The sequence below is a fragment of the Ursus arctos genome, unplaced genomic scaffold (assembly GCF_023065955.2).
Source record: "Ursus arctos isolate Adak ecotype North America unplaced genomic scaffold, UrsArc2.0 scaffold_2, whole genome shotgun sequence".
Classification (NCBI taxonomy): Eukaryota; Metazoa; Chordata; class Mammalia; order Carnivora; family Ursidae; genus Ursus; species Ursus arctos.
In genome coordinates, this window is record NW_026622874.1 from 5,958,691 (window position 1) to 5,983,140 (window position 24,450).

Sequence of the window (24,450 nt, forward strand, 5' to 3'; positions counted from 1 at the left end):
GAGTTCAAGCAGTAAGAGGGATTATTGTTTCATGACATTTATTTCTTTTATAATACATATTGAATCATCATAAATCGTATTATTGTGGGTTTTAGTCAGAATTGTTTAAAAGTCATAATGTAGAACTTTGCACATGCTAGTTGCTCTGTTAAATTGAGTGAAAGGATATTTGACTTGGATTTACCATACATATACGAGACTTTTGGGATTAATTTGTCAATGCAGATATAAGCTACATAGGTTTGTCAGAAAAATTTGTAAGAGTAAATTAAACACAGGGGCGCCTGGGTAGCGTAGTCGTTAAGCGTCTGCCTTCGGCTCAGGGCGTGATCCCGGCGTTCCGGGATCAAGTCCCACATCAGGCTCCTCGGCTGGGAGCCTGCTTCTTCTTCTCCCTCTCCTCTGCTGTGTTCCCTCTCTCGCTGGCTGTCTGTCGAATAACTAAATAATAAAAAAAAAAAGTAAATTAAACACAAACACGTACCTGGTTAGCGAACTTATAGCAGTTTATTGTGATGAATTTTCAAAAGCTTTTAGGTGATAAAGACTTAAATCCACTCTGACAGTGTTTTCTGTGGTAGGTAGATATAACACGGTAGAGGTACGGATTGCTTAAAAATCTGTATTTTGTTATAAACATAGAAATGTGTAGATACAGAAATAGTGTCCAAATACCAAATTTTGGATAGCAAAATTTTGCCTAATTTTCATTGACAGAAAGCCTGACATATCGTTCTCTCTCCTCTTGAGTTTAGTCTTACCTGTTCCTTTTGCATTTGACATTTGAATTAACATTTTTTTTTCCAGAGGCATTTCTCCGTGAAAAATAGTCTGTGCATACCAGTCATTAATTACATTAGAATAAAATTTACAGGGTAACCGGAAGAGAGCTGAAATATTCCAGTAGTCAAATCTCCTATAAATTGCCAGTTTTTCTTAGTTTAGGGCAAGCTTGTGGTATATTAGTCTCAAGAGTAGAAGTCCTAGTATCTCGGTTATCATTAAAGATTATCTTTTGAATATTTATAAAATATTAGAAAATAAAATCATTGGAGCGCCGGGGTGGCTCAGTTGGTTAAGTGTCTGCCTTGGGCATCCAGTCCTGCATCAGGCTCCCTGCTCAGCCGGGAGTCCGCTTCTCCCTCTGACCCTCCCCCCATCTCGTGCTTTCTCTTTCTCTCTCTCTCTCTCAAATAAATAAATAAAATCTTTTAAAAAAATCATTTAGAAATGTTGGCAAGTCTAGTTTTAGATTCCAAAAAGGAAGTTTTGTTATACAATAACCATTAACCCCGATAGCCCTGGAGTAGCCAAATAACGTGCTTGTAGTGCTCCATGATTCAAGAGGCTGTGATGAATGAGTGGACTTTCATTTATAACCTTGTCAAATATCTCTGCAGCCAGTTTATGAAAAAATAGAGTCATAGCATACATGCATTTTATTTGCTTGAGAAGTGGTGTAATTTAACGAACAATCTTCAAATGTGACTAGAATATTCTTTTTCCTTAGGAAAAACTCATTAAATACAAACCTGCTTAATTGCATCAACACTGTGACATAAAAGTCTTACCACTTAGATATCATTGAGAATATTATGAATCAGTGAAATTTGTCTCTTCTCCATATTTTCTTGTTCCCTGTTTCCTGTTTAGTTATTTCATGCCAGAGGAGAAAAAAAGCCAGGGAAATATTTAAAACAAAAATTTTACTTCTTGAGTTAGCACTTGTAAACTGTTTAGAGGACGAAAGACATTTGTTTATTTATTTATTTATTTATTTATTGAAAGACATTTGAATGTTGGATTGTAGTTAGTCCTGTGAACTCCAGACTCTCTACTGGAATCCAGTTTGTGCTGAAGATAGAAATTGTTAGGAAAAAGCAAGGAGGGTGAATACAGAGGGGGCTCTAAGGACTAGCTGTTAGTGTCTTGGCAGCAGGATGACTAAAAGAGCTTCCTGTTCTCCCTAAGAAGACTTAGTCTAAAAGCATATCTGTTCTAGGAGATGTTCTTTCTCTGCAACACAGTTCATGTATTGTATGCTTTCAGATGTTGTAGCATTGTTTCTTTGGAATGTAGTTTCTTACAAAGCACAAACTTTGAAATAAAGATTTTTTTTTTTTAATTAGAAATTCAGAGTTGGAAATCCTACGGTGTGTTCTATCCATACCTAGAGGTCTTTTTATTTTGGAGGGAGAAAAGATCGCTAAAGACTCAGTCTGTATCTTTAATTTCTTTTTTATTTTTCTGGGGTTCTGTACATACTCGTTAGGTCATGGATATAGTCAACTTTTTTACTGAACGCTGACTCCTTTGAGTAAAACGGAACTGATACAAGGATCAATAACCCTGAGTTCTAGTTTTTCCACTGTCTGGGGTATGTTTGGTCAAATCATTTGACGTCTTATGCCTGTGATTACACAGCCATAAAGTGGGCATAGCAGCTATGATCCAACCTGCAGTAGGGACCTTATATAAATATACCTGTACCCTCAGTCTGTAACTCCTACTTCATGGAGAAAATGAAACCTCTGGTTACTCAAGCATGAACTTTTCACTTTCCATGCTCTGGTCTCAGTGTTCCCATTCATTCTTCCCCTCTATTTGCACCTGTTCTCAGCTTTTCTCTCGGGGTGGGTGAAGTATTTGCCTTTGACTTTTGTTCCGTTGCCTTTGGGCCTTTGCAGAATTTTACTCCACTGGTCAGCTTCATTGTGACTAGCTCTTTCCCCTCTACAATACAGAGGTCTGGATATGTGAAAACAAAGTATGTGTTACCCTGCAGCTCGCTGTTGTCCTTAAAAGATCTCATGAGCATATTTAATTACTTCTTTTGATGACTGTACAGTATTTCACAGAACGGACATGGTGGATGGATGCATTTGATAGTTTCCTTGTTGGGCTCCATTCATACTGTTTCTGATCTGTTGTGGTTATTGCCCACATGGCCTACACTGTATTCCTAAAAGTGGAAATGCTAGGTCCAGGGGTATCCACCTTTTTAAATTTCAGTAGATACTGTGAAGTTACTTTGCCGAGCAGTTGCAGTAAATCATCGTGCCCAAGAACGCTGTGTTGTTTCAACTCACTGTTCCCAAAATAGGAGTGGTCTCTTCGCTAATCTGGTTGGTATAGAATGGTATCTCATTGTTGCTTTGGTTTTGACCACGTATTAGTTAGCTAACTGTGTTTTCTCTTAGGTGAATTAACTGTTAATAGCTTCAGCCTGGTTTTGTTGGATTACTTGCCCTCCTCTTAACACTTTGGTGGGAGCTCTCTCTGTTAGGATTATTATCTCCTTGACATATCTCATGAACATTACCTCTCGGTCTGTATTTTTCTTAAACTCGTTTAAAGGCATCTTATATTGGGTACTATTTTAAAGATAGTGTATGAGTAGGAGGTTGTTGTACCAGGTATTACATTTTACTGATTAATCGCTGAGAGCAACCATGGCAGAAAGGAGCGCCAAGTGTGTTTCGCATCTTAAATTATGATAAGGGAGCATTTCAGTTGAATTAGGGGGAAGAATAAATATTTTACTACTTGTTTTAGATAATCGACTCTCCGTAAATAAGAGAATAGTTTTCACACCTTGTACAAAAAGAGCTTTTAGATAGATGAATGAATGAATGAACGAACCTGATTCAGAGGTTAGGTTCTTTTCCTTGTAGAGCCTGCAGCAGCACCCTCTGCTTATTTCTGTCCCAGTATTTATGTTACACTGAACTTGCCCACTGATTCGTGTTTTCTTCTCCATCAGGGTTGTAAATTCCATCAAGGCAGGAGCCACGTCTTACTCATTGTAGCTCCTCATCGTCTAGTGTGATGTTAGCGCGTAGTGGGTACCCCATCTCTGTGGAATTGTGAATGAGCTTCTTTGTCCCTTGTCTGTTCTGTCTTCTGTTCCCAAGAAGGTTTAGCACAGAATAAAATATAATATGGCAAGTTCTTTACTTTACCCTTAAACCCGTAACAGTAAAATAGTCAAGACAGGCCAGGGACTTGGATTAGGATTGGGCAGGTGGGTAGGGGTAGAAGGGGATGGACTCCACAGAGATTCAGTAGGAAGTAGACCCCACAAGACCTTGGTGATTGAATGTTGAATGTTGATTTGAACAAAGGAGGAAATAAAAGACTGACCCGCAACTCTTGGAGATACTTGCTGGGATGTGTTCTAGAGAAACAGCTTTTTTCCCCATTCGTGTGTGGTTTCTGATGTATCTTGTCTCCCTAACACCAAAACCCGATGGCAAAGGTAGTGCATTTTCAACTCCTTGCTTTTCTTTGGAGAATTTTCTTTTGTGTTTTCTGCTCATTGCTCCCTCCAGTTGCTGAATTCTGTCCTAGTAACAGCTAATTTCCTCTGAGGGCAAGGTAGGGAAAGAATATGAGCAGGCGAAGCCAGAACTCAGTTTAGCAGGCAGCCGGAAAGGAAAACAGAATAATTATGTGTTCATAATTCTTTATGCCGTCTCAAGGAGGTTTGTTTACCAGAGAAGAGGTTAGTAAGGCACATGGAGAGGCTGGAAGGGAGGGGATCCAAGGGCTCCGGGTTTGTTAAGGGGAAGCACGAAGCAGGTTATGGATAAAAGTAGGTGATAGACAATGACACAAGGAGCCTCAGTTTTGAATGTGGCAAAAATGTTGAGATGACAGTTTTTGAGCAGTTTTCTGGTAGATGGTTATCATCAGACCGTGGGAGCCTGGAGGCAGGAGCAGCTGCTGCACGCTGTCAAGTCAGGAAAGCCTTCGATGGAGGAGCCTTTCGAATCTTTTTATCCTCTGGGTTTTTTCTCCTTGTTTGGTACCCAAAAAAATTCTGATTGACACCTAGGGACTGTTTGTTGAAGGGGTGAGTTAGTTTTATGACTTTCTAGGTGTAATTATTCAATTTCAATAGCAGACTTTTTTTATTTGAAAAGTTTTTGCATTTGCTGTTCTACTCCAAGTACTTCTTCAAGGTAGTAGCTGTGGATTTCTTCTCTGCAGCTGTTGCCACTTCTAGTGACGTTTATGCCCACACCGTTTCATTACATTAAATTAGTTTGCTCTAATCTTCGTGATGGAGTCTGTTAAACATTAGGCCTCGTAAGTAGAGCAGCGAAACCATGGACCAGGTTTTGAAATAGATTGTTCCTCTCATTTTCAAGGATTTAAAAAATGAAATTACTTTCTTTTATTTAACAGAAATTACCCGTACTTATAATTTTAATATATAGTAATCAGATGTGAATTTTCTCAAGACTCTTTAAATCTTAAATGTCAAATTGGTGAGCTCACTGAAATAATATCTTCATTTGGTAATAAAATGGTTTTACCTTCAAGGTGTTATAAGTGACATTTAAATATCTTATCTGTACTGCCCTTCATGCTGAGTGCTGTACTCCGAAGGAGGTATCATTATCGTAGATAAGTAGATGAGAAAGTTCAAAGAGATTAAGTAATTTTTCAAAAGCCACTTAAAACCCAGAGTTGGAATTTGAATATAGGTATCCCTGACTACAAAGGCCATCTTTCCACTGTGTCTCATTTTCGCCCACCTTAAAAAAATATAATATGCACGTGCGTATGTGATGCATGTTTATGATGCAAGAAAACACCGAAAAGCTGTGACAGCATGGGTCATCTAACAACCCAGGGCTAATTCCTGTGAACATTTTAGTGTCTACTCCTCATCTTTTTTTTTTTTGGCAAACACACATGGTGAAGGAAATCTCCGGTGTTTTCATTTACGCCACATACCACACTCTCTCGGTACTACCTCACTGCTGACGTTAGTTGGGTGGGTTTCCCCTCATCAGGCAGTCCTGCGATGCCTGCAGAGAGCCCTGCAGTTTAACTCCGTTCTGATGCTGTCTACCTGGAGACAACATCAGATCCCAGGGGCCAAGGGTTCAAGTCCTACAAGACTCCCTCTTCACCCCGCAGTTACCGGTTCAGGTTATTACTTGTGCTTCTAACTCACAGATCATAGATCGGAGATTCCCATGACCTGCTCCTCAAATAAGGTTAGTTTGTCAGAGCTGCTGCCTAGACTGAGGAAGAGCCGTAGGAAGGAGGTGCACAGGAGGGGTGATGGAGAGGCTCGGAGCTCGCACGCCCTCTGCAAACGAGCGCCACTCTTCCAGTACCACTCCTCGTGTTTGCCCAGCCAGAAGCTCGCCAAACCCTATCCTTTGGGGTTTTTATGAAGGCTCCATTAGATAGGCATGATTGATTAAGTCATTGGCCATAGATGATGGATTCAGCCTGCAGCCCTTCCCTAGAAATTTCCAACCTTTTAATCTTGGTTGGTTCCCCTGGCAACCAGCCCCCTATCCTTAGGTTACCTAAGGGCTTTTCAAAAGCCACCTCATTAACAGAAGCACAAGTGTGGTTGAGAAGGGGTTTGTTAAAAATAACAAAAGCCAGCTTTATCTTATCGCTTAGGAGATTTTTTTTTTAAGGATTTTATTAGAGAGAGGGAGAGAGAGAACACGCTTGAGCCGGGAGAGGGACAGAGGTTGGAGGGAGAAGCAGACTCCGTGCTGAGCAGGGAGCCTGACCCAGCTCCATCCCACTGTTGGAGGATTGCAGGGTTCTTGGCTCACGGGTAGAAGAATGAATCTCCTGGACACAAAAGGGTGAAGTGTTGTGCAAGTTTATTAAGTGAAGGTGAGAACAGAAAGGAAAGAGAACGCGCTCTCTAGAGTGAGAGGGGTCCCAAATGGGTTGCCACTGAGGCTTTTTAGGCCGGTCTTTTATTGAAAATTTGACCAGGGAGCTTGTGGCCTTGAGATTCCTATGCCATCTTGGTCTGAGGAAGGACAATTGATAACACCCTTAATGACTTCTTTTTTGGTCATTTTCTGTGATTACACTGTAGCCGCCATAGAAAAATACTCCCTAACATCCAGGGCCAAGTGATCTGGTCTTTTCCCTTATCTCTTGTTCACTCTTTCAGATCCTAGTCAGGGGCCCCCTGTCTCTTCCTTACTCTACCTGAATCCTTTCCTTACTCACCAGGACCCTGGGGTCATGACCTGGGCCAACATGACCTGAGCTCAACCGACTGAGCCACCCAGGCGCCCCCACTTAGGAGATTCTAAGGGTTTTTAGGAGCTCTGCCAAATTTATTTATCTATCTATCTATCTATCTATCTATCTATCTATCTAATCTATCTATCTATTATAAATCGCAATATCCTACACATATACCCATGAGAGTCCATATCTAAAATTAGTTGACTTCTATTTATACATACCTAAGAAAAGTCCATTCTGATATTTCTGCACTATCAGGAGTGAGAAGAGAAATATGTATATGATGGAAACTATTATATTCTGTATACTAGTGCTTTCTAATGCTGATTCAAGTGCTGATTTGATAAAGTTGTTACCAGTCCAACAGGAGATAAGGAAAATGTAACGATGATGAAAATGAATTTGCTCGACATAATGAAGGACTGTCTTATATTCTAGTTCTTTAATCATTTTTGGAGAATTAATATGTTGTTTCCTCTATGAAATGTTGGTAAAACTGTGGTGTATTGTTATGGTGATGATGGTGATGTTACTTTGCAAAATATAATGACAAAAGAAGGGTAATCCTATGTTGTGCTCCCTGCTTCAGGGTTTTAAAATTTTACTGCTTTCTGAAATTTACAAGCCTTGTAACAATGGTCTTAGTTAGCTTCTTGTAATTAACAACAAAAGTATTTGACCTTGTGCTATTTGACCTTGGGTTACATTACATATATTAATTTTTCACCCTTATTATTTATTGAGTCCCTTTTCTTTTTCATTTCCAGTACCTGGTCATGGATTATTACGTTGGTGGGGATTTGCTTACTCTGCTTAGCAAATTTGAAGATAGATTACCTGAAGATATGGCTCGATTTTACTTGGCTGAGATGGTGATCGCAATAGATTCCGTTCATCAGCTGCACTATGTGCACAGGTGAGTAAGACACCACGCAAGAATGGGTTCTGTGCATGTCAGCGGAGATGTTTTTGTAAGAAAGTGATACTTTTGATGGCCATGGGATAATTTTTTCTTTGTAAATTATTTGACAGGTACAATGATTTATTTAAAGTCTTCCACACAAATGTGTGTTTGATTGTATACAGTTTAAGATAGAATGAAAAAAAAAGTGAGCCTATTTACAAAATAGTTTTTTATACAGGATTATTCTTTTTTTTTACGTTTTTATTTAAATTCCAGTTAACATACAGTATAATATTAGTTTCAGGTGTACAATATAGTGATTCAGTGCTTCCATATGTCACCCGGGGCTCATCAAGACAGGTGCACTCCTTAATCCTCATCACCCGTTTCCCCCATCCCCCGTCCACCTCCCTTCTGGTGACCGTCAGTGTGTTCTCTAGAGTTAGGAGTCTCTTTCTTGGTTTGTCTCTTTTTTCCCTTTGCTCATTTGTTTTGTTTCTTAAATTCCATATGTGAGTGAAATCATGGTATTTGTCCTTCTCTGACTGACTTATTTCGCTAATCATAATACTCTAGCTCCCTTCATATCGTTGCAAATGGTGAGATTTCATTCTCTTTTATGGCTGAGTAATATTCCATTATATATATATATACACATACACACACACACACACACACACACACACACACACACACCAGATCTTCTTTATCCATTTGTCTATTGATGGACTCTTAGGCTATTTCCATAGTTTGGCTATTGTGGATAACGCTGCCATAAACATTGGGGTGCATGTATCCCTTTGAATTAGTGTTTTTGTATTCTTTGGGTAAATACCTAGTAGTGGGATTGCTGGGTCATAGGGTACTTGTATTAACTTTTTGAGGACCGTCCGTACTGTTTTCCACAGTGGCTGCTCCAGTGTGCATGAGGTTCTCCTTTCCGCACATACAGACTATTCTTATACTTGTTGACACAAGCTAAAAATCTTTATAATGTGAACAACTCATAACAATTTATGTGTAGTAAAAAATTTTAAATGTATTAGATAGCTTAAAAGGCAGTCTCATATTTTAAAAGGAAAGAAAGTAGGAAACCATCACAGATTTACTGGTGAATTAATCATTGAAATGAGGAAATCTGTGGGTTGTGTAAAATGTGAGAAAGAGTGAAGAGGTATTAGGGAGAAGCAGGTGAAGGACCTGCCATGTTGGAGAGGGAAGGAACCGTTCTCTGACACGTCAGCACGCGTTGAAATGGCACGGAGGGCTTCCTGACCCACTTTGTTGGGTCAGCACCAGGGCTTCTGAATAGGTAGGCTGGGTGGGGCTGGGAGCTGGCATTTCTTTTTTTTTTTTATTTTTATTTTTAAAGATTTTATTTATTTGATGAGAGCGAGAGAGAGAACACAGGCAGGGGGCATGGGAGAGGGAGAAGCAGGCTTCTCCTAAGCAGAGAGCCCTACGCAGGGCTCAATCCCAGGATGCTGGGATCATGATCTGAGCCGAAGGCAGACGCTTAACGACTGAGCCACCCAGGTGCCCCTGGGAACTGGTGTTTCTGACAGGTTTCCAGGCGCTGCAGCTGCTGCTGGTCCAGTGACCAGACTCTGAGTACTTCTGGTCAGTAACACAGCCTTGACTGTTCCTTTTAAGTGGTGGGTGATGCAGGTAATCTGTGAAGGATGGGAACGCAAGCAGAAGAGAAAGTTTCTGTTTTAGTGTTGGTTTTTATTTTGTTTTGTTTTGTTTTGTTTTAAGGATGTGGGTATCTTCTGCTGATTGATTTACTTAGTAATGAACTTCTAGGACATTATTAAAGGAAGAATATTTTGATTAAAAATTTTGTATTAGATCACAGTTTGGCTCTTGCCTGTTCATATGCTTTTCTCTGTTGATATCTGATAGTCACAGAGTTTTTTGGAAATACATGAATATGCTATGAAAATTATAAAACACAAAGCAGTTTTTAGATGGTATTATGGTTTCAAGAGCGAATTACAGAATGAGAAACTGAAGTCCTGTGGTTACAGTAACCCGAGATCTTAGCTGAGGACTGTCATTTAAAAATACTTTGAAAACATCATTTTGTTGAACATTTAAAGAATGTTAGTCTTCGACTCAAGGAGTTTTAGTGAAACTTTCCCCAATTTATATCTAGGTTCTCACTAAGGAATGATTACTTTGGAAAATAATTTGTTTAGACTGGAGATAGTAAATATGAGGTATTTCTGCCAGGCTGAGACAAATATTCCTAACTGCTCACAGGACCCTTTCCTCCCAAGCGTATGTGCGGTCTTACCGTTCTTCTCCACACAGCATTTTAGATGACAACTGTCTTTCTGATGCTGACATTGGAAAGCCATTTCACCCTGAGCTCTATTAGCGCTCTGTAGGTTGAATACCTGTAGTTTTACAAGGTACTTCATGTTAAATGAGTTCTATTTATTCCCACTGTTGGACAGCTCTCACGTCATAGAATTTTACTGTATGTTAAGCTGAATTTCTTTTTTGCCTTATCATTGGTCCTAGTTTTGCCTTCAGAAGCACATATAATAGCCTAATTTATCTTAAAGCTATCATGCCTTCTGAAGTCATCTTTCCTTTAGGCTAAACATCAGCGTATTTGTAGTTTCTCTGTTATCAAAATTGATGTACACGTTCTGTCTCCCACTATCTCACATACAGATATGGTTCCCCGCCTTGTGCCTACTCCCACTCCTCCCCTCCCTCCCTCCTTGCCTCTCCCTTTACTTCTCAGTGGACACACTCTGGTGTGTGTGTCCTCTTAAAATACAATTCCCATTTTCTGGGTAGACTGTATTTCAGCAGATGCTTTACTGAGGAAATATTCATTGAGTCTTCTTTTATAATTATAATAGCACTGTGCTAAATTACATTCAATTTTAAATAATTATAACATATAGTCCTGACTTATAAGAAGCTTCCAGTCTGTTTGGGGACAGAAAACACAAGATATAAGTGAAAATTAAAGTAGTAGAAGTTAAATAATCATTTAGGGCAAAAGTATAAGAGATGGAGTGAGCCTAGATTGTGAACTGCTAATTGAATTATTTAAGCAAGTTACAATGAACTCAGAGAAATGAGTAATAAGCTTAATTCTAATGGTCGTTTCCAGTGGTTATTTAACTCTAACTGTGTTACAGACTTTACCTATGTTATTCTAACAATAATTCTGTAATTTGGGTGTCATCTAAAATGTGTGTGACTCTGTTGTATACATGAGGAAACCCAGCTTCAGAGACATGAGTCCATGATTAGCATAACCTAGATTAAAATCTGAGTCAGGCTGATGCCAGAATTTATGCTCTTGACATAACATCATATTGCTCATAAGGGAATGCTTTCATGGTGGGACTTTGCAGATGAAGAGGCTTTTTGTAGGCAGAGCAGAAGGCGTTCTAGAGACAAGGGATGGCGGGAGAGAAGGTCATAGGCAGGCAAAGGGCAGGTCTGGAGGAGGATTGGTAGGTGGTTTGGCTGGAGAAGAGAGCTCATGTTGAGTTGAGGAAGAGCGATTTCAGTCCCTCTTGTGGAAACACTTGAGTACCGTGCTGTAGACTTGACATCTTGGTAGCCATCAAGCTACCAGTAACTTAACGGAATGAAGTGTTTGATTCAAACAGTGTGTTAAGTTAGTTGGTTTCACAGTAAACTGCACATCAGAGTTTTCATGTTTTGCGAAATTTCAGAATGTTTTATAATTTTGAACTTCAAGTATATGGAATTAGAGAATACAAAAAGGGAATAGTGGAGACTGGATGTGTTCAGGGAAGGAAATACATTTTTCCCTTTGTTCTTTTAAAATAAATTTATTTCCAGACTTCTAAAATACATTATTGGTCTTCTAATAGAACAAACATTATGACAGTTTGTCTTCACTTATGCACAGTTTTATGGAGAGAGAAATGAGCAGTGGAAAGTAGCAAATGGTAGGAGTCATCAATCGTGCACGGTTTCCAAGTGTTCAGCACGTTGTCATATTTCAGTCAAGAACATTTGCAACTTCCTTAGAAATTTCTAGAACTACACCTAAACAAAACAATGTAAAGCATTATTTTACCTGTTTCTAAAGGAGATGTTAGTGAGTATAAGATGAAAGAGATAGGAATGGGGACATGGAAATAGGAATTAATGAGATTGACTCTGGCTAGCTGTAAAATTGGTCTACAGACTGACCCAATAAAGTAAAAATGTTTTCTGGTAATATTAGGTAGTGAAGAAAGCATTAAACAAGGTGCCAGAAGACTTCTTTACTCTGCTTGCTCCTCCACAAGCTTTTTAAATTCAGATTCCAAGTGATTTGTCATTAAGCTTACAGCAACTTGGAGCTTCTTCGAAAAAACAATGGTCTTCCTGTAAAGATGAAAATATGCTGCTTATTAAAGTGTTAAAGACAAGCTACTGGCACATAGACCATTTCCTTATCATTGTATTTTTTAAAAAAATGTTTGTTTATTTGTGTTGAGAGAGAGAGAGAGCGCGTGTGCACACGCACAAGCAGGGGGAACAGCAGGCAGAGGGAGAAGCAGGCTCCCCACTGAGCAAGGAGCCCGTCCTAGGATCTTGACCTGAGCTGACCACAGACACTTAACCGACTGAGCCACCCAGGCGGCCCTCCTTGTCATTGTGTTGAGACTAGGAGAATGGTGCTGTGCTATAGGGATGAGCGCTGAAGGAGCTTTTACTGTGGGAACTACACCAGTAGCTTCTCCCCTTCGCAGGAGGACGGGAAAGGGACGCAGTGGGGTGGAAGAGGGAAGAAAGATGGTATTCATAGAGCATTTGTTGGTAGAGTGCCTAACGGATGTGAAATCTCTCCAGATTAAAGCTGTCTGTTCTCCCCAAATTGATCTGCAGGTTTGATGCAATCCCTATCAAAATCCCAGCAAAGGTTTCTTTCTTTCTTTCTTTTTTTTCCTCCAGTATTAGTGTTGAACTAACCTCCCTTAACAGTTCTAGCTCCTGCTGTTCTGCGTGCAGCTGCATTCAGGCCTCAGGCTACTGGCTTGTGCATGAGCAGCTGTACCTAGCTGCACATTAATTACATCTCATTTTCAACATTTATGACAGCTCATATAGGTTTTTTCGTTTAGAGGAGTAAAGATTTTTTTTTTTTTGAGGTAAAAACAAGCTTACTCCAAAGTTTATATGGAAATACAGTGAACCTAGAGTAGCTAAAAAGGTTTTGGCAAAGGAGAATAAAGGAGGCAGTATAAATAACTACCTGATATTAAGACTTACTATATTGCTACCTTGAGTAAGACATTGCGTACTTATGGAGGAATGAAAATCCTAGATCACCAGGTAGAAGAGAGAACCCAGGCAGAGACGAGTGCAAATACTCCCAACTTACTTTGACAGAGGTGCAAAAGCCACTCAATGGAGGAAGGATAGCCTTCAGCAAATGGTGCTGAAATCATAGCCCAAAAAATAAACCTCCATAAGCCTCACACAAATATAAAAAATAATTCAAAAATGGATCACGGGTTTAAATGTACAACATAGAAGTATAAAACTGTCAGAAGAAAACAACAGAGAGCAACTTCTGGACTTAGGGCTTAGTCCTCCTCCTTAGTGAGGAGTTCTTCGATAGGACACCAAAAATTAATGAAGTGGACTTTATCAAAATTAAAAACACATGCACTTCATAAGGCCCAGGTAGATGGACGAAAAGGCAAGCTAGAATGGGAGAAAATATTTGCAAACTGTGTGTGTGACGAAGACCCTATATCTGGAATATATAAAGAACTCTTGACATAATCAAAAAAACCTCAAATAATCCAATTATGGGATGGACAAAAGATATGAAGAGACATTTTGCCCAAGAGGAGATGCAGGTGGGGGCGCCTGGGTGGCACAGCAGTTAAGCGTCTGCCTTGGGCTCAGGGCGTGATCCTGGCGTTATGGGATCGAGCCCCACATCAGGCTCCTCCGCTATGAGCCTGCTTCTTCCTCTCCCACTCCCCCTGCTTGTGTTCCCTCTCTCGCTGGCTGTCTCTATCCTGTCGAATGAATAAATAAAATCTTTAAAAAAAATAAAAAAATTAAAAAAAAAAAGAGATGCGGGTGGCAACAAAACACATAAAAAGCTGTTGAACATGATTAGGCATTAGAAAAATGCAAACTAAAACTACAATGAGATATCAACGAGAAGATATCAGGACTACTAAAATTACAAATAGTGATAATAGTAAGCGCCAGTGAGGATGTGGGGAAAGTAATCTCTAACACAACACTGATAGGTATTTAAAATGATTCAGCTGCTCTGGAAACAGTTTGAGAGTTAAAAAAAAAAAAAAAAAGTCACATGCACTTACCATGGGACCCAGCGATTACATTTGTAGACATTTATCCCAGAAAAATTAAAACTTATAGTCACAGAAAAACCTGTACCTGGGTGTTTGTAGCAGCTTTCTTTGTAATAACAAAATAGAAGCAGCCCGCAAGTCCTTCAGTGGGCAGCGGGTTGCACACCTCTGCTCTGCCTTCTGTCTGCATGCAAGGGATTGCTACTGGCAGGAGAAAGGGAATGTGGTACTAATCACACACGGCAGCCTGGGTGGACCCGAAGGGCATTACGCCGAGTGACAAGAATTAAATCTCAAAATTTGTGTACTATATGATTCCACTTACCTAACATTCTTGGAATACCGGAACTACAGAGATAGAAGGCAGATGACCGGTCCCCAGAGGACAAGATCAGGGGGCAGGGTGGAGAGTGAGGCAGTGTGAGGGAGTTCTTGGTGGTGACGGAACAGTTGTGTATCTTGAATGTGGTGGTAGTTACATGCATTGACAGACGGGAGAAGATTGCATGGAACTACGTGCATGTGCGCGTGCAGATTAAAAAAGGATACAAACCGAGAAGGTCTGTGATCTAAATTAATGTATCCGTGTCAGTTTCCTGGTTTATGGTCCTGTTGTGGCTGTAGTATGTTGTTATCAGGGGAGAAGCTAGGTAGAATGGACTCAATGCACTACTTACGCAATTTCCTTGGAGTCTGTAATCATTTCAAGATGAAAAAGTTTTAAGAAAAAAATACCTCTATTCCTTCCTTTCCTAAAGTGTGAAAACCAAGCCTCAGAAACATCTCTCCATCATGTCACACCTGCAATTGGTGTAAATTTTGGTGAATTCTTCCAGATTGCCCAATTTGCTTAGGCTCTTGGCCTGCCAGGAAGTGATTTTTTTTTTAAGATTTTATTTATTTATTTATTTGACACAGCGAGACAGCCCCGAGAGAGGGAACACAAGCAGGGGGAGTGGGAGAGGAAGAAGCAGGCTCCCAGCCGATGAGCCTGATGAGGGGCTCGATCCCAGAACACTGGGATCACGCCCTGAGCTGAAGGCAGATGCTTAACGACCGAGCCACCCAGGTGGCCCAGGAAGTGATTTTTCTTACCGTCTGTAAGGCTGGGACCCGTAATGTGGGTACTTGGGTGTCATTCGCAGATAGATGACATGGAAGTCACAAGGCAAGCTGAGCCCACTTAGTGAAACAGTCAGTACTGAAGAGCATCCAGGACTGAGCCCTGGGGAACTTCAGGACTTCGAGATTGGGTAGAATAGGAGTGGCCAACAAAGCAAACTAAGAAGGAACGTTAGGAAACAATGAGTGTAGAGAAGGTGTCATGGAAAATCAGAGTAAACTGTCTTTGCCTTCATGCTTAATGACATTAATGTCTTAGCTGATGCATTTCAAACATTTAATATCTTTTTCTGTGGATACTAGTGTCCTGGATACTGGGAGTGGGAGTAGGAGTGGGGTCCTCTGTTTATAAAATAATATGCTTTTAGGTAAGTAATATGCTCTTTACATTCAATTTACTGTCTTTTGAAAAAAAGACTAGGTTTAAGAAAATAATGTCTGCTTCATAGTTGTGCCCAAGTTGGACAAATTCTTAATTTTGTAAATTCATTCACAAATATCGTTCCATCAGTCCTGCTTTTCCAGTATGCTATCTACTTTCTTGGGTGAGAATACACAATAGGAATGGAGGAAATATGCCCTCCTATTGAGAAATTACTTTGAGGTAAGCTTACCTCTAATAATAGAGAGCAATTGACAACAAAAACAGGTTAAAAAAAAAGCAGTAAGAATTATATACCTAACCACTGTGGAGATGTAGAATAAGAGAGAGTAAATAAGGTCGCGAACAAGTCAGTCAGGAGGACCTCTTGAAAAAGCCAGTCTGTGGTAGGAAGTAGACAGTTCACCAGATTGAAGTAGCTTAGCCCAGGAAGGGGGACCAAGGTCAACAAGGTATACAAAGAATGACCATTAAGATTCAAAGATAAAATTTTATCATTGTTTTAATGCTAAAGATAGCATCTGAGGGATGCCTGGGTGGCTCAGTTGGTTGGGTGTCTGCCTTCAGCTCAGGTCATACTCCCAGGGTCCTGGGATCAAGCCCCACGTCAGGCTCCCTGCTTAGTGGGGAGCCTGCTTCTCCCTTTGCCTGCTGCTCCCCCTGCTTGTGCTTGTGCATGCTCTCTGTCTCTGACAAATAAAAATAAAATCTTAAAAAAAGAGATGTCACTTGAATACTTAGAAAAATACAATATAAAAACATTATTAAAAGAGCATGTCCATTTTTTAATGCTTTTAACAAAATGGTGGGTTTTGGCAGTCACTAAATACCTTATTTTTGATCTGTCACCTCAGATTTGAGACTTGCCATAGATGCACTTTGATTTTCAAATTAAAGTCTGAATGCCAACATTTCCATTTTTGATTTGCTGAATAAGCAGTTTGCATTTTAAGAGTGTGTGCTTTCTTTTCAATCATTTATTTGCTTAAATGCTAAATTTGTGAAAGAGATTATTTCTTACAACCAGTATCATGTGGCATATGTCTGACTCCGGTTGATTAAAGTACGTGCCAAATGTTGGGTTATAGTAAAGCAAGCTCTTATTATAGGTTGAAAAACCCCAACTTATTTCTAAGTATGTTAATTAAACTCAGCAATAGGCTTGGTGTTCAAATTAGTCGGCTACAACTTCAGGCATGCTAATAATAATGAAAGACACAAAATCCTACTAGAACAACAAAATAAGCTTGATCTAGTTAGAATGTTGTGTTTGATTATCCTGTGGTGTAGTTTTAGATGACAAAAGTGGAAAGATGAGAACGTTTGTGGTGTGTTTAAAGAATGCGTAGATAATTAGAATGTTGATTCTGATACCAGAATGTTACCAGCCGATACTGTGTGCTCTTCAGTAGCCAAGATCTTACCCTGATTTCTGTTTCTCGTATAGGTTTTACGGTATCACCATTTTAAGAGTGGTGCTCATGTTGTCTCCACACTAGAAGGACCTTATTAGAAACTGCTTTGATAGAGAAGGGAAGGTCATTGATGGTGGGCAAGTTGTTTTGTCACAGAGATCAGTGATAATATAAAGTATATAATGCTTTAAACTTGTTGATTGGCGAGAATTAGAGATGCATATATAACCTGGAGAGAAAAGTTCCTTTATTTTAGATCACCTATCATTTTATAGTTCTTAGTGGAAATAGGTATCCATATAGTTTGGTAATGGTAGAATGTGAAACCGGTTGTTAAAAATGGAGAATTCTCTCGGGACCTCTGGGTAGCTCAGTCAGTTAAGTGTCTGACTCTTAGTTTTGGCTCAGGTTGTAATCTCAGGGTTGTGAGATCGAGCCCTGCATCGGGCTCTGCGCTGGGTGTGGAGTCTGCTTGAGATTCTCTCTCTCTAAAAACAACAACAACAAAAAGAATTGACTCTCCATTTTAAACCCTTCAGTTTTTAAAAATGATCTAAAAATCACAAACTTTTCTTTATTGGCTCTACTCTTAATAGCATTAGATATTGTCCTTGATAGTTAACATTAATAGTAATCATTGATAAGTTACTGGCTCATGACTTTTTCCAAACTTTTTTCACCCAGGGGAGGAAAGAGTGATCTCTACCTTTTTGTACTATTTGCCAGTGATATTCAGGGGATCTGCATTAAAAATTGCTGTAAGATTTAATTATAAATAGTCTTTTTTTTAACAGCATTATTTAGATGTAATTCACATACCACACAATTCAGTTAAAATGTACCGTGGTTAGTGTATCCAAAGATGTGTTCAGCCATCACTTCAGTCCATTTTAAATGATTTTCATTACTTCAGACAGAAACCCTGTCCCCATAAGCTCTCACCTCCCTGTTCCCTTATTTCCCTAGCCCTGAGGAACCATTAATCTGTTTGTCTCTATAGATTTGTCTATTCTGGACATTTAACATAAATGAAATATAACGGGTATCTTTCGACTGGCTTCTTTCCCTTAGCATGTTGTTTTCAAGGTGCAGTCTTGTCATAGAGTATACTAGAGTGGACATCTCAGCTTAAACAGGTTGACTGCCTGGTAAAACTAAAATGCCAGCATTTTCCAGAGATTTTTGACAGAATCTATAGTGTGCCATGGGATCGCAATGTACACAGTACAATCCAAAATTAGTCTGTCAGGAAATTATGATTGAGTCTCAAGAGAGAAAAGTGGACGGATAGCTCAAGATGACCCAGGTCAGATGACCTAGGTTTGAATTATAAGAATTATCAGTACTTTAAAAAAGTACTTATTTTAAGCATACTTCATGAAGTAAAGGAAAACACATTTAAGATGAATGAGATAATAGAAAATCTCAGTAGTGAAATAGAAAAAAAAAAAAAAATGAAAACCTCAGAATAGAAAAATACTGTATCTCAAATAAAAATTCACTGAATGGCTTCAGTGTCAGAAAGGAGACTCATAAGAGAAAGTCAGTGAAATTGAATATAGATAAATAAAAATTATTCTATGCAAACTAGACATGGAAAGATCGAAAGAATGAACAGATAAGGGATGAAGAGATATAACATGTACCGGGAGCCCCAGAAAGACAGAATGGGGCAGAAAAAATAATGGCTGAAGATGTCCCAAGTTTGGAGAAACAGGAATTTAGAGAATCAACAATCACAGCGAGTCAAAACAACATAAATTCCAAGACGATCCCACTCAGCACCTCCAAATCAAGGTGTGGACTACAAAGGTCAGGAAAAGTCTCGAAAACATCTGGAGGAAAGATAACATTTTGCATACCGGGGAAAACAATCTGAGAGATCTCAGATTTCTCATCAGGACCACAGGGGCTAAAAGAGAATTGAACAAAATGTTTACAACACTGGACGGAAGAACTCTAGAGACCTAGAATTTTGTTTCCAATGAAAATTTCCTTCAGGAATGAAATTAAAGAGAATATTTTTAGATGCATTAAACCCAAGAGAATTTATTGCTCAAGACCTTCCTTACCAGAAATGCTAATGACACATTTCAGAATGAAGGAAATGTTAGCAGAAGGAAATATGGGTCTTCAAGAAAGAAGAGAGTATAATAAATGGTAAAAAATCTCAGTGTATATAAGACACATTTTTTCCTCTTAAATTCTTTATTTTTTTAAAGATTAAAAATACCTTTTTATTTATTTTTAAGCAATCTACACCCATTGTGGGGCTTGAACTCACAACCCCGAGATGAAAAGTTTGACGCTTCACCGACAGAGCCAGCCAGGTCGCCCTCTCTGGGGTTCTTTAAAACACTTGACTGTTTGAAGAAATTTGTTTTGGTAGATACTCAGTGAACAAATATGTAATATGTATGACAACTATAACATAATGAATAGAGATAGGGCATAAGCAAATTCTAGTATAACTACAGACCTTTAAAAATTTTTTTTGTAAAAAGGAAAAAATCCTGTGGAGACAAAAAGAATAAGTGACTTCTAAGGGAAAGAAAATGAGTTCATTATCAGAAAATTCAACAACAAAGGTTGATGACAGAAAAAAAAATGCATTAAATATTTATGAAACCCCAGGAAAGAGAACACGAACGCAGTCACCTTCCAGGTATAAAGAACACTCACAAACGTCGTCAACTTGCAGGAGCCTGGAGAATGTTGATCCCATGAATTCTTCCTGAAGAATCTAGTAATCTGCCAGAGAATGAGCTACAGACAACCAAAATGACCAGGGAGACATCAGCTTAAGGACTGGAGTTGCTCATTCAGTAGTTGTAGAACTGAAACAGAAAACAAGAGGAAGCGGAAACAGCATTTACGGCTGTATGCTCTAGGAATGAACGTAGGGTGCAATCATAAAAGTAGGTGGTGAAAATTGGGAGAATTTATACACATTTTTTTCAAACTGTTTTCAGTCATCAAATTTCTGGTGCTGGTATAAATAATGTTATTTTGAGATTGTTGTGTATAAATGTGAAATAAAGCAAATGCGTGATTACGGAGTACACCAATTCTCTTATTCCCTGTGTCCTTAAGAATCAGGCGTGTTGGTGCAGAAGAGAGGAGACACTGATAGAAGATAGAAGAGGACAGCTGTAAACTCTGTAGTTCTGACTTTGAATTGGAAGTATCAGAATGAGCTTCTGAGGTTTCTATAACTTGCAAGAAGGACTCCCAGAATTCCCTGAAAACTTCTCTGCTTACAGTTTATGACGTGGAGAGGATACAGATTAAACTCAGCCAAGAGAAGACACGCTTAGGGCAGAGTTCAGGAGAGCTTCTGTCCTCCTCTCCCTGTGCAGCTGGGACAGTTTCACTTTGCTGCCATTTGTGTGTGACAGTGTAAGCTCACCTGAGCATTTGGTTTCAGAGTTTTCTAGGGGGTGGGGCTCAATCGTGTACTGCCTCCACAATTGACCTTTCCCTGAGATTGGGAAGATACCATTAGTTTCCAGTCCCTTCTGGAGGCAAAATTGATAACATATGGCCAAAATAAATTATATCGTAAATTACATTGTTAGACTGTCTGGTGGCCAAAGTCTCCAGGCAAAAGATACAAGTATCAGGAATGATATTCCAGTGGCGAAGAGATCACCTCCCAGTAGCTGAAGCAAAGGCCAGACCTTTCATTGGGTAAGATTAATTCTTCACGATACAGGCCACCCCCTGACTTTAACCCAAGGCTCTCCTATAGCAAATGATCATATTTGTTTGGGCGTTTAGTGTAGCGTTTATATTATGGACACAGCAATAGTGTGAATATATTCATCATTTAACCAGTAACCCATCCAATAAGGTCATTATATGCATTTTCATATTTTTGTACGAATTAATTACCTGTTTCTCCCTTTAATCTGTTTTTGCCCTATGATAAACTCTTGCAGAACTCTTTAACATAGAGACTAGCCCATGGTTAGCTAAATCTATTTCTTTTGCAGGCTGGTCATTTTATTAGATCCTGAGGAAGCTTTAATCATATCTCCTAATACATTTAATTATCAGTATCAGTGTTATCATAGGACCTGTTTACATAGTAGGGCTGAATCGCAACCAGCCAGGCCAGTGTCACACCATATTGCATGGCAGTAACTTGAGAAAGAAGAGCCGAACGATACTAACATATTACCAGTGTCCACTGAGCCATTAACCTCTAGTCCATCATCATGTCACGTGACTAAATGTCTCCCAGAACAATGCCACCAGGTTTGCAGGCTTCCATTTGACTGTGTCAGGTTCCAGAAGCAGAAATGTCTTGGCGACATATGGCTTCAGCCCTTCAGGCGTTTGGTGTCATTCAACTAAGAGACAATTAACATCTTTTGCTCTGAGCCCTCTCACAGAACATCCGTGTCCTGTTGGATTTCCCTCATTCCATAACTCATTTATTCATCCTTTAGCCCTAGTTATTATTCTTCCTTCTCTTTATTTATCATTTATTTTTGCCCACACTTTTCCACCTTTGGAAGGGATGTTCGGTTTGACCACTGTGCTGGTCCAAATTGCCAACAGCAGTGTTTGTCTTGCAAATGCCTCCGTCTCAATGCCTCCATTCATTGTAGGGTTATAGAGATACAGAATTAGTGGGCTGTCTCAACCACCAGGCAGTCCATCAATATGCCCTGCCAACCTTGGTTTTGCCAGATGGGATGAAAGTGTGACTCATCCATTTAGGACCTTAAGAATTCTGACATTAGGGTGTTTTTGTTTTTGTTTTTTGTTTTGTTTTTAAGATTTTATTTATTTGAGAGAGAGGAAGGGAGAGAACGGGTAGGGGGAGGGGCAGAGGGAGAAGCAGACTCCCTGCTAAGCAGGGAGCCTGACACAGGACTCGATCTCAGGACTCTGGGATCATGACCTGAGCTGAGGGCAGATGTTTAACTGACTAAGCCACCCACCCAGGTGCCCTGACATTAGGGCTTAACGGCATAGGTGGAGTTTCTTGCTTAGGAGTCATCCTTGCTGGAATTAGAGGGTATTATGCTAAGCGAAAAAAGTCAGAGAAAGACAATTACCATATGACCTCACTCATATGTGGAATTTAAGAAACAAAACAGAGGATCATAGGGGAAGGGAGGGAAAAATTAAAAAAGACAAAATCAGAGAGGGAGACAAACCATAGGAGACTCTTAATCATAGGAAATAAACTGAAGGTTGCTGGAGGGATGGGGGTGATGGGGTAACTGGGTGACGGGCATTAAGGAGGGCACTTGATGTAATGAGCACTGGGTGTTACATAAGACTGATCAATCACTGACCTCTACCTCTGAAACGAATAATACATTATATGTTAATTAATTGAATTTAAATTAATAAAAGAAAGGAATCCTCCTTGCTTCTGGCACCTGCAGGTGCAGCCCTGGTGCTGGGACCCTGAATTAGGTAGGAAGGGTGAGGAGAGGAGAGAGTTATATTGTCCTATGAGCATCCTCCCTCACTTCCTCTTTCCCCAGGCAAGTGGAATATACAAATTCATACTTGTTATATCGAGCTAGTCCTGATTCAGGGATCCCTTTTATCACTATTACTGTGTTTTGTTTTTGCCTTGAAATTTACATTGTGTGGTAAAATACAGGTACACCAGGCTTTTAATAATGGTATTCACATCCCTCTGATTTTCTTTCGTCTTATTTTTATTCTTTTCATTATGAGCATCTCCTACGTGTGCAGTGATTAGTTGTTTTTACTTGCTGATCTAAAAAAAAAAAAAATCTCTGTCATTGAAAACACTGCACAGAAAATAGAAAGTACTAAGTAAGGCGTGTTATTTTTATCAGGACAATATAGAGATTTAAAGAAGTCCTATTAGGAACAGAACTGTAAGTATGTTGTAGATTTAAAAAATAGTAACAATACTGTGAGCAACTGTACTCCAGTAAAATTTGAAAATGTGGATGAAATGTGAAAGCCATTTGAAAACCATAAGCCACGTAATGCACTCAAGAAGAAATAGAAATCATCTGAATAACCTAAGAACATTTAAAGAAAGCAAGTCTGTAATGGGACGTTCTCCTTCCACAAGACTTCAGTCTCATGTATCTTTAGGCATTTTGTACCTTTCCCCCCTTTATTTTTGACATTGAAGTACAGATGATAAAATACACAAGCACTAAATGTGCTGTGATGAGTTTTGACAATGGATATATACCTGTGTAGCCATCATTGCGATCAAGACGTAGAATGTTTTCATCACCCTGAAAGTTGCCTTGTGCTCTTTCCCAGTTAACTGTTTCTCCAGCTACCAGTTGTTCTGGTTTCTGCCCCCATAACTTAGTTTTACCTGTTCTGGAATTTCTTATAAATAGAATTATACATCATGTATTCTTTTTTGTCTGATGTGTTTTTATCAACATATAGATTTTTGAGATTCATTCAGTTTGATGTATATGACCATAGATTTTTCTTTATTGATGTAGCTTCTGTCGTATAAATACATGACAGCTTATCCACCTACCTATTGGTGGCCATCTGAGTTTTTTTCCCTCCAGTTTTGAGCTATTACAGTATAGCTGCTGTGAACATTGTTTTACTCCACGTGGTTTTATGGATGAAGAGGTTCTCTTTGACCTTTAAGAAAGCAATAATTGAATCTTCTGTAGATTGTTTCAGAAAATTTGCGTTTTTGAAAAGCCATTTACTTCACTTTATGAAGATAGTTAAACGTTGATAACAGAACTTCGGGATAGTATGAGAGTGTTAATACAGAGCAGTATCACTTACGAATATAAAAGCAGAAGTCCTAAAGGGAAAATTGAATCAAATTTAGCAGCGTAGATGTTACATTTATCAATGCTAATAAGACAGACTTATTTTTCAATTTAATGTCTCTGAAAATGGGATGCTTTTTAAAATAAATGGCTTCTTTTTTTAAATACTTTTTTATTATGTTATGTTAGTCACCATACAGTATATCCTTAGTTTTTGAGGTAGTGTTCCATGATTCATTATTTGTGTATAACACCCAGTGCACCATGCAATATGTGCCCTCCTTAATACCCATCACCGGTCTATCCCAGTCCCCCAACCCCCTCCCATCTGAAGCCCTCAGTTTGTTTTCCAGAGTCCATAGGCTGTCATGGTTCATTCCCCCTTCTGTTTACTCCCCCTTCATTCTTCCCTTCCTTCTCCTACCGATCTTCCTGCTATTTCTTATGTTCCATAAATGAGTGAAACCGTATGATAATTGTCTTTCTCTGCTTGACTTATTTCACTTAGCAT

General features: G+C 39.3%; 1 protein-coding gene across 14 annotated transcripts in view; it reads left to right on the top strand.

The window, feature by feature from the left end:
* The window catches only part of CDC42BPA (CDC42 binding protein kinase alpha), a 309,574-nt gene that overhangs the window by 111,861 nt on the left and 173,263 nt on the right, over positions 1–24,450 (top strand). For all 14 annotated transcript variants that reach the window (XM_057314949.1, XM_057314950.1, XM_044387983.3 and 11 more), the window contains exon 5: positions 7,794–7,942. In XM_057314949.1, the coding sequence (XP_057170932.1) occupies positions 7,794–7,942 (149 nt within the window). The remainder of the gene's footprint in view (positions 1–7,793; positions 7,943–24,450) is intronic.